This window comes from Corvus cornix, chromosome 3 (genome assembly GCF_000738735.6).
Source record: "Corvus cornix cornix isolate S_Up_H32 chromosome 3, ASM73873v5, whole genome shotgun sequence".
In the NCBI taxonomy this organism is placed as follows: domain Eukaryota; kingdom Metazoa; phylum Chordata; class Aves; order Passeriformes; family Corvidae; genus Corvus; species Corvus cornix.
The window spans coordinates 89,599,618-89,618,094 of NC_047056.1; the positions used below are offsets into that span (position 1 = coordinate 89,599,618).

General features: G+C 37.2%; 1 protein-coding gene across 1 annotated transcript in view; it reads right to left on the minus strand.

The window, feature by feature from the left end:
* Positions 1–4,731: 4,731 nt before the first annotated feature.
* PRIM2 (DNA primase subunit 2) overlaps positions 4,732–18,477 on the minus strand; it is a 102,559-nt gene continuing 88,813 nt past the window's right edge. The window contains exons 12-14 of the mRNA XM_039569462.1: positions 18,027–18,109; positions 10,216–10,284; positions 4,732–5,326 (exon numbers count right to left, since the gene is read on the minus strand). Of these exons, the coding sequence (XP_039425396.1) occupies positions 5,099–5,326; positions 10,216–10,284; positions 18,027–18,109 (380 nt within the window). The 3' untranslated portion in view covers positions 4,732–5,098. The remainder of the gene's footprint in view (positions 5,327–10,215; positions 10,285–18,026; positions 18,110–18,477) is intronic.

The following is an 18,477-nucleotide window of genomic DNA, read 5'->3' on the forward strand; positions in this document are numbered from 1 at the left end:
TCAAACACTGTAAATCCTTCAGCACTTGAGGGATTTAAACAAATCTCAGCAAACAAATGTGTTAAGGGGTGAAAGTCTTTTTTTTCCTTTCTGTCAACTAGATACCACAGGTAGAAGTTTTGATATTGAGGTAATACCATTACCAAGAGTACAAGCATGAAAAAAAGTGATTCTTCTATGGGTTTTTAAAGGACTTCAAATGGATATGGATTTTAGAATATGCTATATATGCTTTAAAAAAAACGTAACAACTGAAGTATCATGATGTGAAATACGCCCAAAAGAACCACTCAAATACTGAGACCTTGAATACATCTTTCCAGCTGTTTTTCTGATATGTACTCGGGGAAAACAAGGAAAGCACCTGTAATAGTTTGCGATCAGTAAGCTTACCTGAAAGCTCACACACACCACAAACTCCTGGGGAGGGAGCTGGGGAAGGGGTGAGAATCAAAGCAAAAAAAAATCCCCAAACACCTCATGGGTTGAGATAAGAACAGTTTAGTAACCGAAACAAAGTTTTTTAAAAAATTATTATTATTATTATTATTATTATTATTATTACAGTAATGAAAACGAGAGAGAGGAATAACACCCAAGAGAAAGAAGTGATGCAACTGCTCACCACACAGTGACTGGTGCTCAGCCTGTCCCTGAGCAGCAATTGGTGATTCTCAACCAACTCCCCTCAGTTTATACACTAACCATGACATTCTGCAGTATGGAATATCCTTTTGGCCAGTTTGGGTCAGCTGTCCTGGCTGTGCTCCCTCCCTGGCTTCTTGTGTACCTGGTCACTGGCAGAGCATGGAACATTGAAAAGTCCTTGATTTAGAGTACACCCTGCTCAGCAACAATTAAAACATCAGTGTGTCATCAACACTGTTCTCATACTGAGTCCAAAACACAGCACCGTAACAGCTGTAGGAAGAAAATTGACTCTATTCCAGCTAAAACCTGGATAAATTACATGGGCTAAAGACTGACTGAGATGTTCACCATTTTCAGGGGAATCTCTCAGTCACCTCCATTTGCTCTGCTTTGGCTCATGCTGCCAACCAGTCTGAGTGTGTGCAAACTGGGTCCCTTCTGGAAGAAATTCACACAAAAGGCACATTCTGCACATTCCTCTACCTGATAATGACCACCCCAGCCATAGCATAAGACAAAAACTAGTCCAAAGTAAACCTCCCAAAACATGCAGAGAAGGAACACAGCACGCTCAGCATCAGGCGTGTGGCTGCATGGATCGGCTCCTATGGTGCCATGACGGTGGTGGCTGCTCCTGCCATTCCCCTTGCCAGGGCACCACTCCTCACCTCAGCAGAGCACTTTTAGTCACACTCTATTGGGGAGCTCCTCACCCTTCCTTCTGCTGAACACCCGACAGTGACGCTCTCTTCATCATTAGATCCTGAAAGGCTTTGAAGTCAGAGACTGTTTCGCTGTCTTTGAATGCTAGCACTTCACAAGCTTTGGGCCAGCATTCCTTTTGAACCATCCATCTCCAAGCTGAACTGTGGTACATTTGAGATCAGATGTTGGATGGAAAGAAATCTGCTTCCTATATCAGTATGATTGCTGCACAGGGCTATGTTCTGGCACAGTGCAACCCCTCAGAAATGCAACCAAATAGTATCTCCTTTACTGACACAGAATACTGAAGTGTCTTCTCCAGCAAAATCTCAAACTGTAGATGTGCATCTCCTGTTTTTATTCAAGTAGCAAAATATAATAATTTACTTTAAAGATCCACTTAGAAGAGTTGAGTCTTGCAAAGAGATCCATCTGCAATGTGCAGAAACATTTTCTTTTCCACTTGTAAAATAGGAATTGGAAGTTTGTGGGGCTTTGGTTTATTTGGCAATTGGGTTTGTTGCTATTTTTTACTATTTCATAATTCTATCAGGGTCTCTTTTGTTTTCAGAATCCTTCTAAGTATAACTTTAATAGCGCTACTACAAGGCAGGAAATGTTTTCAAATGAATTATTTACATATTCCTAGTGATTCTGCCTTTCTGGTCTCAAAGAGCTCCATAATCATGAAACAAGTGATTCTTACTGAATTCACAAAGCAGTAAGAGCTTAAAGCTCCTTGGTGTCCAACAGCTCAAATGCAGGATTCTCTTTTGGATTTTTCCATATTATCAATTCCAAAATATTCAGCTTTCAAAGGAAATTCAAAATGGTCAAAATGTGTGAAATACAGTAAATTGCCATTTTCTTCAAATAGCAACAAAAGCATTAATTTCAATCCTTTGCTAGTTACTTGCAACTGTATGCTATAATCTGTACATTTTTCTGCTATAGTTGTCCTGACGAAAAAAAGGAAAGCAAATACCGTTTAAAGCAATTTGTAGTACTATTAATCAAGTAATGTAAACAGACAGTAATGAAGTACAGCAATAAAGCCCAAAGGCTTTGCCCCATACCTTTATGTTTCTTGCACTTCAGTTTAAGATTTTTCATTCAGAGGATTTGTGTGGTTATATTCTCTTCATTGTAACAAAGACTTATTTTCAAAAAAAATTTTATGCTTGAATTTCTAAAAATAAGTTTATTCTAATGTAGCAATCCATTATAGAATATGTGTGCAAACAACCCATTCCCAACATAGATTTCAAAGCTGAAGCAAAGCTCAGAAAGGAAGAGCTGGAAGTTTAATGTCGATGTGAGCAGGATCAGGGCTGAACCAGAAATTACATTTTCCTTTCGGTGGGAAACACCACCTGCACCCACCACCCTGATGACTTCATTCTTCTCCCAGCTGTTTCACTTAGGAACATAAATCTCATTGCAGGTCTGAAAGAGTTTCACTTCTATTGAAAGAATCCACAATGTCCACTGAGGCACCTTAAACTCAGGTATTCAGTAATGCAAAATCAGAGGACAGTTACCACTTCCAAAGACACTTCAAAACCCTGAAGTTTTTAACCATCTACTACAACCCATGGACTTCCACACATCAGGTGGGGTGGTGCCAAGAGCTTAACCAGCAGGAGAAACCAAGCCCTTGGCTGTTTGTTACTCCTTGTTCCTTGGGCTCAGGACAACCACTCTGGCAGGACCCAGGCACAGGGTGATCTCCACAACTCCTTGAATATAGGATATGCAAAGGTGTCAAAGGTTTGGTAGTTCACATGAAAAGTCCCTAAATAAAGTAAGGAATACTTCAAGGAAGATAAAAGGAACAGTGAACCTGGTGAATCCTCTTCTAACAAGAAATGACCTGTTATTTTTAAAGCCTGCTGTTTCACTACCACTGTGCAAGTTATGCCCCTTTAAGAATCCACTCTACATATAAGAAACCAAAGATTTACAGTTAGTCCAAACTCTTAACAGTAACCAAAGAGTCTTTAGTCCAGTCACAGTCTTAATAGTCTATATCATCCAATTACTGTAGAGAAAATAGAACCTCTAACACAATATGAACAAAACATTTAACATAATATTATTAGCTACTCACACACTTTCTTGTGTCTATCCCTTGGGTCTTTCTTGTGTCTACCTCTTTCTCTAGTGCTGCATGCACCTTTCCATGGCCCCTAGGGGTCCTGAAACCGACATCACATAGTCAGGGTCCCACATTGCTCATCAGGAGTTGCAGGATGCTGATGGTGGGGACCTTCCTTCTCTCTAGAACCCACCTTGTGTAATATAACACATTTCCAAAAACATTGTACTTGCTGGTCTTTCTTCATTGTCTGGCAATTCCACATTACAGCCAAATAATTATTTATATATAGTGTTGTATATTTGTTCTTTCTTCTCTTATCCCTAGAAACTTGTTTCGCACAACACTTTCGGTTGTACTTTTTTAAGGATCAGTGCTTGGAACTTGGATGATTTGTTTATACCCATGGAGAGTCTGGCATCTAAAATCATAGGTGAACTCATTCTATACAAAATAACTACTTATTACTTCCTAGCCATTAGCCACAGAAATATATCAGAATCAATATAAACATAGGCAGCACAGCACACAACTGTACAAAGCTAGCCTGTCATTTGAGAGACAAAGTTACAGCTACAACAAAGCTTCAGGTGGGGCAAGGCAAGCTCAGAAAAATGGAGGTCAATGAGTCTTCATGCCAAGGCCTCACAGAGTTGGTACAAGTCCCTGGCAATGACAGTACTTTGTTTATGTGGTTACAGGCTGCACTGGTAGGACGGTCAGTCTCCAGGAAGGGCATAATGTTGTCTTGGAACTCCTTAAGCACGAGGTAAAATAAAACTGAGGCCTTTTAAATCATTGTGAGGGTACTCAAACAGCATGGTAGAAAATACCAGCTCTGCTTGGAGCTCCCACCCACTGCATGATGGTTGCTGCTGGACTGAAAGCAGTTTGTGTGTTGGGTGACCTGGGCTTTGGGGGAATGGGTGGAAGTTAGGTGACCCAGAGCTTCATTCAGATGGCTGTTTAACTCAGCAGGACACAGGAGGCTCCAGCCACACTCTGACACTGAGGAAACTTTAAAAGGAATATATGAGTCAGTTGGTAGAATATCTTTTTTTTATTACTTTCTTACATACAGGTGTCTAAACTCTGATTATGTTCTCTTCCAAGCATCAAAGCCAGCTCTCTAAATTTAGTGTCAAGGTACAAATTAAGAAGCTGATTTCCCTCAGCTCCTCCTATAGAAGAGACAGACTCCTCCAGAGGGTAATTTTGATCATAAGAACTCCTACTTAATTACCATCCCAATATAGCTAAAAAGAAAATACAAAAAATTTTGCTTTGCAATTTTTTTATTAAGATGATACATAGAAAACTGACCCAAAAGGAGGTAAAAATATTTGAACATTTTGAAAAAAACCAAAAAAGGTAAGTCAGACAAAAATTACCTAATAATTGGGAAGTTTCATCTCCCATCCTTAAACACACCATATAAAACAGCTTCCTAAAGCAGTAAGAATAAATACTGGATGCAATTACAGCTTTTATATTGGTCTTTCTTTTTTTCAACCTATTCAAAGCACTAAATGCTTCTGTATTCCAGTGAAGTGCATAGTCCTCAGTATAGGGACAAAATCCAGCTAAAGAAGGGAAAGAATGAAAGAAAAAATAACACAAATAACAAACAAGTAATGCAGCTGCTTAGTCTTCAGTGAAGTATGCTTCCAGTCCTTCCAGTTCTGTATCAGCTGTTGCATTTGAAGAGGTGGGAGTAGAACTTGAATTTATGCTTTCCTGACTATTATTTTTCTGTTGAAAGTTTCCTGAGTTATTGAATTCCTTCTTCAGTTCTCTACCACCACTCAATAGCTTCTGACTCTCCGTAAAGTACTGATTAGGATGATTCAAAGAAAACCCAATGTCATCAACCTGCACATAAAAGGAAAGGAACACCAAGTTATTACATTTATTTCTAAAAATAATCTTTTTCATATTCAATAAGAAATTAATCGACAATTTAATAAGTTCCAATTTTGTTGAAGAAAAAAGCATCAGTTTGTATATACTATCTCAGTAAATGTTAGCATGACACAGATCTAGTCTCATCAGGATTTTTCTTCCTTCATTGTAGAAATAAAATAACTTTGGCTTATTCAAACATTATTTCACACTGTCTTTACTACAGTAAAGAAAAATAACACCCCAAAACATCTAAAAACACGTAAGTAAAACAGCATCTCTTTAGAGATGCAGGACTATTGAACCTACACCTTAAAAGGGACTTTCCCCCCAAAAGAGGGAGTGAGACAGGTCTAGAGTGAAAATGAAAGTGGAAAATACTACTAGGAGTTGTAGCAACTGCACAGTACAAATTTAGACTTTAAGTATCAGTGTGAAACTGCAAATGGAAACAGGGAGCTTCACTTCTTTCCCTGGTTTCCCCAGTAGGCACAAATGCAATATTTACAAGGGAGTGGCCAAGACAGAAGCCCCACAGATCAAGCTTATCTTTGCTCCATCAGTGCCACCATCAGCATCCTGACTCTAGATGCAGAACCAGTACCACAGAACATTTAGTCTTCAGTGGAAAAAAATACAGAACACTAGCATAAGGTGCAGCATATTCGTATTACTACTTTTACTTAGCAGGTGCATTCTTTCAGCTTTGCAATTATTTGACAGATGAACTTTCAATTAACGCTCATCAAATATTTCAAATCGACAAAGCTTTCAGCTTTAAAAGGAAGCTATTCTGACGTATTCACCACAAACCACAGTTATAACCTTTGTATGTCTTTTGGGAGGCTCAGAAGTTAGAAATGCTTACTTTAAAAGGTGCTTTCACCTCCTATTCAAGGCAACCTGCACCTTTCATCTGCCTGTCACTTCATGTGGATATTCCAGGAACATTTTAGAAAAATACTGCTCTTAAAATACATTGGAAGACTTACCAAACATGGGGTACAACAAACCATGAAAGACTAAGAGTCGTATACGAGTAAATTTCTGCTCCCACTATATTCCTTTTTCCCTGGAAGGGAGGAGCCAATTCAGGCATAATAAGCAACTCTGCACACACACAGAGTCTCCTGAGGACATACTGTGGCTAATTTAATATGCCAAACCCCATCAATTTAAATTTCAGATGCTTGTGAATAATCATAAAGCAGAGGATCAATGTGTGCTCTAAATGGAACCCTGATTAAATGCATTACCACTGCCTAGCTTAGCTCCATTAGAAAATGGCAACATGGATAACAAAATCTAATTCAGACACAAATTAGCAACTGTAGTCAGTGACCTTGCTTGAAAAACCTTAAAAGTAAGTAACAGTCCTAGCACTCTAATTTGGTACTCCAAGGCATAAAGAAAAAAACCAAAAAACCTAACCCAAAGTCATCACTGAATTTCATTTTAGTCTTATCTGGATGAGTTTCATCCAGCCAGCTTTCATCCATGCTCCAATTTTCATTACATGGAAACTAAATTACTTCTTTACATGAAAAAGACTTAAAAAGAAGTGATATAGTGAAAAACTGGCTTTCCTAGTAGAAGCTCTTAATTAGCTCTGGGTTTTTTAACCTTAAAATCTCAGTCTTCAGACCAATTTAAGAGTCACTTTGTAACTCTTAATTTTATTCTAAACTCTTCTCTCCCCAACAGACTGGAATAAGCTGTAGAAGCAGCTCATTGTATGAATGGAGCCTACAACCATGTTTTCAGAGGTGATTGATGGTATTTGTGGGTTTTAATTTGTAGGTTCTTAAAAGCTATTTACGGCTTGTTAGTTAAAACTGTTGTATGACTCCATGTATCATTTTTCCTTTTCAAACTTAAATGCTACTAAAATAAAACTCTACCAGATGAAGCTTAGACAACTCCTAATTAAAAGAATTCCATCCCTTCAAACCATCACCTTTTTGTGAGAGCCTAAAAAGAGAAAGGGGAAGATTTGTTCATTATCTTCATTTGTGATATAGTGATATAAAAACAATTCTGTTCTCTAATTTTCAACAGGGTTCAGTGAGCATTTCTCTGAATAAAAATATTCTGCTGTGGCTGGGAATTCACAAAAAATTTGAACACAAAAGTGGAAGTTTTTTCTACATTAGACTGATCATACTACTTTACCTAAGTTTTACAATGTTTTTAAGTAATATAGATCAAAGCGCATTCATTTTAAAAGCCTCATCATTAACTTAGCAGTAAGTTAGCTGAGACTTACTACCAGAAATAGAGAAAGTAGATTTCTCTAACAGCTTTGCCAATTCACACCTGTAAATCTATCTGGAATCCACCATACCCAAAGAAAAATGTATTTTCTGTGCAGTAAAAGCTTAAGCTTTTAACATGCAAAAGCTTTGAAACTTTAATCTTTTAAACAAGCAAAAAGACCTGCCACTTCAGACACAACTGTATAATCCATCTAAGTAGGTGATACTAACATACTAACACAAGACTTTTTTTGGATTCAGCACATTTTGCACAACTGGTTCTCATACAAACTCCAGTTTAGTATTCCTGCTATAGGAAATACTGTTTTGAAAATCCTGAAATAATAATTTTGCAGCTATAACATCTTGAGGTTTTAACCAAGAACTTTTAAAATGACAGCTGATAATGCTACAGCTGATATTACAGAAAAACCACGTGGAGCAATCATGGTGCTACAGCTTTCCTTTCTCAGACTAACTGAAGAGTTAACAAATTGCCTACGTGTTTATTAGTTCCTGCCTGAAGACAATGCACTGGACCACACAAATGATGTCTGCTTTTGTTCTGTGGTTGTGAAACAGTGAAACCAAAGTTCAGGAGAGCTGTAGATTGAAGTTAGTAAGCCCAGGTTACACAGAGCATCAGCTTTTTGTTAGCCTGTGCTATTTGAACCAGTAGCACTGAAGTGCAAGGACACAACCCCCATCACCCACCCCCTAAAAAATACATCTAAACATTTTCACTCTTGTCCAGCTGCATGTATTAGCATAGTTTTAGTGCCAAGTACTAGACTACTGAAGCTGACCCTGTGAACTCAGAGTAATAAAATAAGTCTCTGTTACAAAGTCATTCATAGTCAATCTAACCCACATACACACCATAACTTGCAGGCAACACCAGCAGCTCTTCCCAACATTTATCAAACACTTTCTTGGTAAAATTTTTACATAGTTTAAGTTAAAATTCTCCATGTGAGCAAGTCCATTATTTCCATGAAAATTTTACATAAGATTGTGCCCCTGCTCAAAGAAACAATCAATGTTATGCTAATTGATTCTTCTGAAACTTCCTTCACTGAAAAACTCTGCTAGTGATATACAGGAAAGCAAAGGTTTGATTGAAAACAAAGGTCACTAGCTTCAAGACATCTTTTACCACCCCACAGAAAAACATTAAAAATTAATAAAGCATATCATTGTAGAATAGACAAATCAGTCCAAGCAGGCTGGTAAGTTGAGCAGCTACACTCTGTAAAAAAAATTCCCATCATAAGCATGTGCCATTCAAACTACAGTTGGTGTCTGTGTATTCTGCTTTCTCTCATTGAAATAATATCAAGAGGAAAGCAGAAAGATAATTCTGAGTGCAAGCAGCAAAGACAGATATTTATATTACCACAAAATTGATAAAAAATAATGCTTTTCTGGAATTTCCTATAGAAGAATGGAAAGACAGCTTTCCTAAAATGCGCAGTACTGATTTATCTTTTGATGAATGTTGACCTTGGGGTCTGTAGTCATCCTGGGTAAATATTATTTCTACTGACATGAGCTTACACAGGGCGAGTGTTACCTAGATTTAAAATTGTCATTATTTTTAATAAATAATGTTCTCATATTTTCTAAGACTGTTAGACAAAGTGTTCCTCTCAAAATACAGCTGCCAAAACAACACTGGACACAGGCTCAGGGTACGCCTTTGCTATACATTCATACATATGACTGCTGAAAATATGTGAAGACAACCAGTTCCACTTAGATCAACTGTGAAAACTGGTAAGAACAAAAAAGTCAGTGGTCACTGCCTCTGGGGTGGGGCATCTAATCCTCATCCATATCCTTCATAAGGCTGTCCCATAGTCTGCTGTTTGAAAGGGATGTTTACATTTTTTGGTTTGTGAAGAGAACAAAGCTATAAGAACAGCTATGCTTCATTGGGTTGGTATTTTTTACAACAAGGAATCCTGAACCCCTGGAAAAGCTGGTTCTTTAAACCAAGAAATTACACAGGAGATGGAGTGTGGCCATTTGTTATCTTAAAATCTTTTGGAGAAAACAGTAAGATAACTTTGCTTACAATTAAGCAAATGGAAAAGCTCTGAAAATGTTCATTTTGATTTAAAAAAATAATCCCACGTGACAACAAATGTGAAAAAATACCAAGTAAAAATTAACAATAAGAACCATGCAAATGCTAGGAGATTAAGTTAAGAGGTTTTAGATTCTTTCTGTTTATTTTTTAAGGTGTATCTAAACACATCAAACTTGCACAATGCGTTAAAGCCTACAAATTTGATTAAAAGCAGGATATTGAAAAAGCTAAATGACTTGAAATAGATAAGATTCTGCAATATTGACCTTTTCAGGAAGATAGCATAACATTTTACATCTTGTAATGTTGAGGGTATTAATACAATCAATATATAAATGCAGAAAATGGCAAGAGAATGTTTCAAATTGCTGAAAAGAAAACTAACAAGGCAAAACAGCTAATGCTGGATGTGCAAACAGAAAATAGTCTCTGGGCTTCACTCCTGAGTTCCAAAGCCTTCTGCAAAGACAAAGTTGGTGATAACAGCTGAACAAAGAATAGTAGCTACTCACATCATGCGTGAACTCGAAGTACTTCTGACAGGCCAGCTGGTAATGCATGCCCTTCACCAGCTCCAGGATCTACACGGAGGGAGAGGAACATGACAGTCACAAGTAGCACACATACATCTTATTGATACTTTCAACAACAAGGAATTCCTTAACAGCCTTGTACAACAGCTCATGGACATTTGCAGCACATGACATCTGTGAATCCTTCTAATAGCTGACAACATTTAAAAATGCCCTGGCTATATTAAAAACAAGATGAAACCACAAGAAGTTACGCCTGACCCTTAAAATGTAATTTCAATACTCTTAACTTCAAGAGTAAGTTGAATCTATATTTTGGTAATATAATTGTGACAGTTATTGTCAAACTATCATATTGCAACATCTCTTCCATAATTGCAGACATAAATCTAGTAATTCAAGTGGTTGAAGCATGAAGCAATCAAGGACACGATTTGTATTTTTATTTTCCACATTACCAGTTCATGCAGATGCACAGTAAAATACTACTGTGCTCCCATCAAGAAAATTTAATGCAAATCCTTTAGACAAGTATCTGTGAGAGGGGAATGCTTTTACTTTCAATCAGATTTGCCCTTTTTGAAATGAAGCTATTTCTAGTCAAGCTCAGCAGAATATGTGAGTGAATAGGCTGTTTTGAACACGTATTAGGAAAATCATGCCATCTTTTGTAAATACAATTTGCTTTCCAATTCTACTTCAGGTAATCTCTTCTGTGCTGCATAAAGTCCCATTCTTATCACCAGAATGCAATGCTGGTTGAAATATTTTAAAGTTTCATTACCTCCTCCCTCCTTTATATAATCAAAATGTATGCTCTCTCTGCTTATCAAACAGAGAAAATTGCTGGAATTAAGAGACAGCCTCAGTGGAAGGAAAAACAGTTTTCAAGAAATGTTAATTTCAAGCCATTTCCCAAGGTTGACCTTTGCGTCAAACACAGCAATATACAGCTTAAATCCCTGCTGTACTCATTATCGGATGCTGCCATGTATTTATTGACAGGTATATAAATAAATTACATTTGCTGAATGGATAAAAACAGCAACACAGTGCCAGGAAAGTACTTAGTCCCATTATTTCTCTGTAATAGCCCAACTGATTACATTTCTATCCCTCTTGCCACCTCCTGTTAAACATTCGGTAAAAGAGAAAGGCCAAGGGCAACTAGGCAGTGGAGTCTGAAATCTGGCACTATCTGTGTACATACACATATTTCTGGGTTTTTTCTCCTCTCTCCTTGAAATTGACTGAACAAATTAGTAGTTAAGTATTGAAAAAACTCATCTATTCTAAACACTTCCATTTCATATTGCCTTACACCTTCTTGTTTGTTCCATACAATGCCATGCAAAAGAGGTATCTTTATTTTGAAGAAAATGCTAATAACCATGTTATATGTGTATACTTTCTTAAAAAGTATTTTTCACCTAATATGGAGTAATTATCAGAAGACCTATTCATCTGTTGGTTAGTTAAAAGAAACATTCATAATATTCTGTAGCATTCAGGCCTGTCTAACCTTAATTTTCCAGTTGAAATAAGTCAGATAATTCAATCTAGTTCATAAATACTTACGGTTTTCTCAAAATTCTTCTTTGTTTAATCAAGATTACAAGTAATAAAATTATATAAATAAAAAGTTTTCTAAATTTAGGTGTAAATACATTCTAAATCTCAGAACCTTAAGTGAGCAAACAAACTCAGGCATGCACAAATTCTTAGTATAAACCCCAAAAGATTAAAAGCACCAAGGCTCTCTTATAACTTCAGGAAACTTTTTGAAAGAGATGATCAGTTAAGAGTCTAGGAGACATTCCACATCTTGTCTAACTTTTGAATTGCAGACCACAGTTACAGATGCTTTTTGTATCAATGATGCCATTGTTCAACTACTCTGAAAAGCAGAAAAGACAAGGATTACCAAAGCTAGCTTTTAATTAACTAATTCACAACAACTGAGAGGATGAGAGATCGAGCTGCTGCTATCTTCTCTGACAGTTCAGCAGGAAAATGTTAACTTCAAGTGGCAGATACCAGATGAGGGATTGCTGACTGACAGTACACAGATGATGACAGAATAAAGGGGCACTTACAAATAAATTCCAGTTCTGAGCAAACTTTTGGAAATCAAGCTCATCCTTGGCAAAAACTTTACCCACCTTTAAGGTGGGGACGAGGACTTCATTGAGTCGATGCTGCTGACATATGAAAGCCATAAGGGTCATGTTATCAGAGCTGGCCTCTAATTCTTAAAAGAGCAGCCATGTTATTTCACAACATCTCAGTCTTCATTGCCCAGCTACTCTGTCGTTTCACCACAGAACTACTGTCCCACTCCCTTGAAAATCCCTATCAGATCTCTTACAGGCTACTATTAAGTGACCACACAGATTTTTCTGCTGTTCTGCTATGAAGACATATCTTGGAGAACTGCTGTGAGAGGAACCTATATCAGCATTCTCCAGTGAACTTTGGTAACTGGGTGTTCATGCTACTTCTCTTCCTGACATTGATAGAGTGCTCCAGAGACCAGATGCTCACCAGAACATTCCAGAGAGCTTCATCCAGTTTGTAATATTTATCAACGTACGTGATTGTACTGGTAGCCATCATTTCACTCCTGCTCCTTTACACCATGTGACCTCCCCAGCTTCGAATGGTTGGCCAATTTCAGCGAAATTTGACAAGTAGAGATGAAAAAGCTAAAGGCTGATTAAAAGTTGTGGTTGGCTAGAAAAGCCAGACCAATATTTGTTGCTCATCCAGAAGAAAAGAAAAAAAGCAGTTATAATTCAGCTCCTACTCATTCCAGGAGGCAGCCACAAGGCAGATAAAGAGTAAGCCTGATAGTTAGTACATCTGTAAGTTTAAACTGGCCACGTCATGGGGGACCAGGTTCACCTTCTGCATACATGAAAGGGAGGAGGAATAAGGGGCACATTTAACATATTTAAAGAAGATTTAGTAGCTTTATTAGCTTTAGTAGATGAACTTGATTTATCAGGGAACGATTTGCTAAGAGAGGAAACAAAAAAGGTTAAACACTGCAAGAGAATGTAGCCCAGCTAGAAAGGAGTCCCCTGTGTGAGAGAAACTAACAATCCTCTATTAAAATAAAACAGATTTACCATCCATAATAAATATTATCTTTTCTACTACATTTGTGTCCATAAGGAAAGCAAACTTGCAGCTGTTTTTCCCTAGTATTTTCCAGAAACAGACCTCCACTCAAAGCTTAATTCCCAGCAGCAATCTTTTGCCTCTACATACATTAAGACATTTACACTGCATTGCTTTATTGTGTAAGTAAAGGTACATACTCAAGGACTTTTCCTGTTAGTCCTTATGTGCCTTTTTCTTCACTGCCATCTGCAACTTGCTTTTCTGATGTTGCTCTACTGACTGCTAATGAGGCTGAGATGATGTTTGGCAGCTGTATGCAGCCACCTGCTTTTATAGATCCTCAGCACTCCAAGTAAAGATGCTGCATAGCAGGATAGTTTGGGCTCTATAATTATCCACTGTTATTTTTAACTTACTCAAAGTCAGTTTGGGTTTGGGTTTTTTACATTGTGTAATTAACTTATCATGAAAATCTTTCTACTATAGACTCAGTTATGTATGCCTAATTTCTAACTTTCCCTGAAAAGTTTCTTTAGCTGCAATGGAAAATATTTTTACAGCCAGCAATAATCTAAAACTTTTAAAATATTAGATCAACAGGGAGAGTGTGAGGATTTTTTTTCACTGTGGTGGTCTTGGGCTGGGTTTTTTTGCAGGTTTGGCAGTTTTTTGTTCGGTGTTTTGATGGGATTTTTTTTCATTAATAGAAACATATAGCCATATCAGAGGCCTAAGACAGACTGGCTTATTTATTTCCATCTCTGTGAATAATCTCCAACCTATCAAAACACTGAATCTGTTGAAGAAGTTCAGTGAGTGGCTTATTCAAAACCTTAAATTTAACCCAGTTATAGGAAAAAGATTTTTAAATTAAGAGAAAAATTCTACTTGAAAGAACAAACCTTCTTCTGAAGTTATCTGCTGTTCACCTACATAAGCTTTTACTCCTAATAGAAAAGCAAAAAGAATTAGTCTAGGCTCTCTGTTTCTCCTGTTTGTAGAACCAGAAATTTTTACCACTTTTTGCTTTTGCTATTGTGATTGACGTGATTTGGGAAAAAGATAATTTCTCCAAGAAAACTTTCTGAAACAAATAATAGATATTTTGAAATAACTAATTCAAAGCCTATCATTTCTATCTCCCTATATATGAGATGTGCAGGCAATACATTCCAGTGCATTTAGTACAACACCACAACAGATGTATTTATCACAGAATCATAGAATGGTTTGAGCTGGAAGGGACCTTAAAGATCATCTAGTTCCAACCCAGCTGCCATGAATGGAGACACCTTTCACTAGACCAGATTGCTCAATGTCCCATCCAACCTGGCCTTAAACACTTCCAGGGATGGGATATCTACAACTTCTCTGGACAACCTGTTCCAGTGCCTCACCACCCTCACAGTAAAGGAATTCTTCCTTATATCTCATCTAAATCTCCTCTCTTTCAGTTTGAAGTCATTCCCCCTTGTCCTGTCACTACATGCACTTGTTCAGTGTCTCATATATAAAAACATATCTTAACATCTACTTTAATCTTTATAGTCTTCAAATGGATTAGCTGTTATCAAACCTGATTTCATTACGATTTTACCTAATTAGCAGTATACCAGAGAGAGAAATGAAAACTTATATACTGTAAATTCAAATGCTATGCTTACACATTCACACATTAGATGCTCAGCTAATGCTTCTTTCTCCAAGAACTATTTTTAAAACAAACCAGAAAAGCTACTATCACAAATAAAGATATAGACTAGCCTAAGGAAAATGTGAAATAAATACAAGTTAAATAATTCAGTTCTTGGAATAAACATAAGGATTAGATCTCTGCTTTAAGCACTATGATAACTAGGCAAGACCTTTAAGTCATATGCTGCATTACTTTGAGACAATTACTTCAGCAGATACAATCCCAGACAAGATACAGCCTCAGAAATCTAGACTGGAACAACAGGTTGGATCCAGATACTTCACAGCAAGCAGATTCACATATTCAAATGCTTTGATCACTTTTGTCATTACTACAAAATGAATGCAATGAAGCAGTCTAATGCTCAGACTGGCTACTTAAGTCACGTGAGGTCTGGCAGTATTTGCTCTGTACCATCATCAGAAGGTCCAGCTTTCCCTTTTCGCCCCTAATCCTGCGAAAAGCCCTTAAAGATGGGGTTTGTTCTTACCACACACCGATCAAATGCTTTACCTGTATTGGAAAAACTCAGGAATTCTTATGAACCTTAAAGGAAAGGGTGCATGTCAAGAGTATGGACGGCCCTAGAAACAGAAGGCTGAGAACACCACTATAAAACTGAGCATCTTGGGTAAAACCACAGCCTTAGGGCTGGACACTATCCCACACTGTGGCTCATATAATAGCTGTGAGGAAAAAGCTTCAAAGACAAGGAAGCAGCTTGTTTATGGGCTTGAAGGGAAGACATGTGAGTACTCTAAACCAAAATATGAAAATCCCAGTGGGGGACCAATTCATAAGTGCATAGCTAAGTTCAAAATAGATGTTTCTATTATGCAAAAATTATGCATCATCCCAAAGATTTTGAAACAGAGCAAGGAACAAGCATAAGAGGTCCCGAGCCCCAGAAAAAACATACCATTTATTAAAATACATAGCTGAAAGGTCAAGCTCTGAACCATTCATTAAAAACAGGTATCTACCAGTTTGTAAGGGAGCTCTTGTTGGACCTGGAGTTAACAGAAAGTCTAAGAGTCAAAGGGTATGGTTTGAGGGAATGTCAATCTTGAGATCAAGCTACTAGAAATGTAGTTACATGATAGCACTGAAAGATTAGTAAACCATCCACCCCTAACATCTATTCACAGAGCTAAAGGAAAAAAACCATTTCTGATACTCAGCAACTGTCATCAGCATCAGAGAAGACTACTAAAAGCCACGGTCTGGACTGAAGGATCCTGAACTATTATTAGTCACACAAACATTACTGGACCATGCAAACAGAGCAACAAGGAGGGGCAGCAATAATGACAACTTGGAGACAGATGGGAACTAATTTTATTCCTCTTCTACTGGCTATCTCAAAGACTGTCTGATTAATTTCTGAGAACCCAGGTATAGCCAACATTTTATTTTCTTTTTATTAGGTTTGCATGGAGGGTGTATTGTTTCATGGGTTTTTTGGTTTAACACTAGGAGTGGACACTGAAGAGCCCTTTATCCTAATCACACTTAAACCACGTCAAAGTCATGGACAGGACAACATCCATTTCTGAGCAAAGAAGATGTTTATGGAGACAGTTTTTCTTAGTCGCTTTTGATAAGAAAAGATAAGACTCCGAGTGAATCCGAATTCTACTTTGCAAAAGAAAAACAAACAAAAAACCCTAAACACATACACAGAAATAAAATCACAATTCACATTAAATAAGGAACTACATTAAATATAAAGATACTGCCTTAGTGTGCAAATTCGCTGAAGAAAAAACCTCTACTAAATCCAACCCACACATATAGCAAGGCATCTAAGCTAGTAAATCCTCACCAATCTTTCCAATGATTAGCAGGATAAAAATCCCAGACCAGCATCAATTCTTGATGCATATATAAGGAAAAAAAGCCAAAGGATAGTATCTCTAGGGCTTGTCAGATATATAGATGCTTACTGATATAAACCAGGAGAAAATAGGGGGAAAAAAAGAAAAAAGGAAAAACATTCCTAGGGAAAAACATGGGTATTTCAAGAATTTGTCAAGAATTACTATCAGTGAACAATAAAGTCTTTAAAACTATTCTCTTTTAATTTGTATCTTAATTAATCCTTCCAAGGGAGAGTCCTTTAAGTGGAACTTACACATTCTTTTCTATCTAGTGCAATAGTTTGTTGCTGCCTGACAAGTAGTGGTGACATTCCATATGAACTAAAGACAACAACTTAAAGCAGGTTTTTCCTATGGATCTCAAGCAGGTTCCAGACAGTTAATACACAGAACTCGTTGGTCTCAGCTTAAATATCACCAGTACATCTTCCTTCAATGAAAATGACGACAACCTCTTACTACCTTAAGCTCTTGCTAGAGCAAGCAGTGGGAGTCACAGTTCTTCAGGACACATCTGAAAGTACCAATTCCTACATTGTTTTTGCTATGTAAGATAGATTTTCAATTTAAGTTTCCATTTTTTAAAAGATGATAAAAATTTCTGCTTAATTTCATTCAGTGTTTTATGTGCTTTTGTTGTTCAGAGGAAGTTAGCACAACAGTTAATGAGGAATGTATGGGTTTTAGAAGTTTCTTATAGAAAAGAATTACATTTGTGTACTGACTACACAGTAGTCATCCACAAGTCACTGCACGAATAAAATAAATTCACTAAAACACTCACAGATTCATTTAAACTTCTTTTCTAATCACAGTGCAGTAAAACAACATATAAAAAAATTCTGCATCGTATCCACTATAGTAATAAACCTACTCATAATATTAAACAATAGAAGGTGGTGACTATAATCATCATATCAGTGGGAGCACTGCAGCCAGAAAGCCAAAATTCTGGTATAAACCTTTTATAAGAAGAAATATTTCACAATACACACTGACAAATTGCATATGGTACTCCGACATGACGAGAAAGTAAAATTGAAAAGCAGTGCCTTATTAATGAAAGTGTCAAGCAAAATATGCCTTACCTGAGTTATTCCACTGGGAGGGATCTTGTATGACTGCAGCTTTTGCTTCAGTAGCTCAGGATCACTGTGGCGGAATGGGCACCCTGACAGTAAAAAATAAGCAAGCTCACAAACAAGGCTGTTTACTCAGGAGTTAGTGCAGTAAGGCACTCAAGAGACCAGCTAAGCTGTTCCTAATTGCCTAACAGCTTATTAATAGGAAAGTTAATTACCCATGTGTACAATTGCTTACTTTTTTTTTCTTTAAATAATTACTCTACTGCAGAGTTATCAGGGCACCACAGGCTCAAGAGTCACATAAAATATCCCACCATAAACAGGCCACAATTCTCATTCACTGACAGGAAAAGTGTTTAAGTTAGTTCCTTACTAACAATGATAGCATTGGTACATTTAATAGCTGTGGAAAAAACTCAAGAAAATAAAAGTAATGAGAGACAACTGGTCTTTA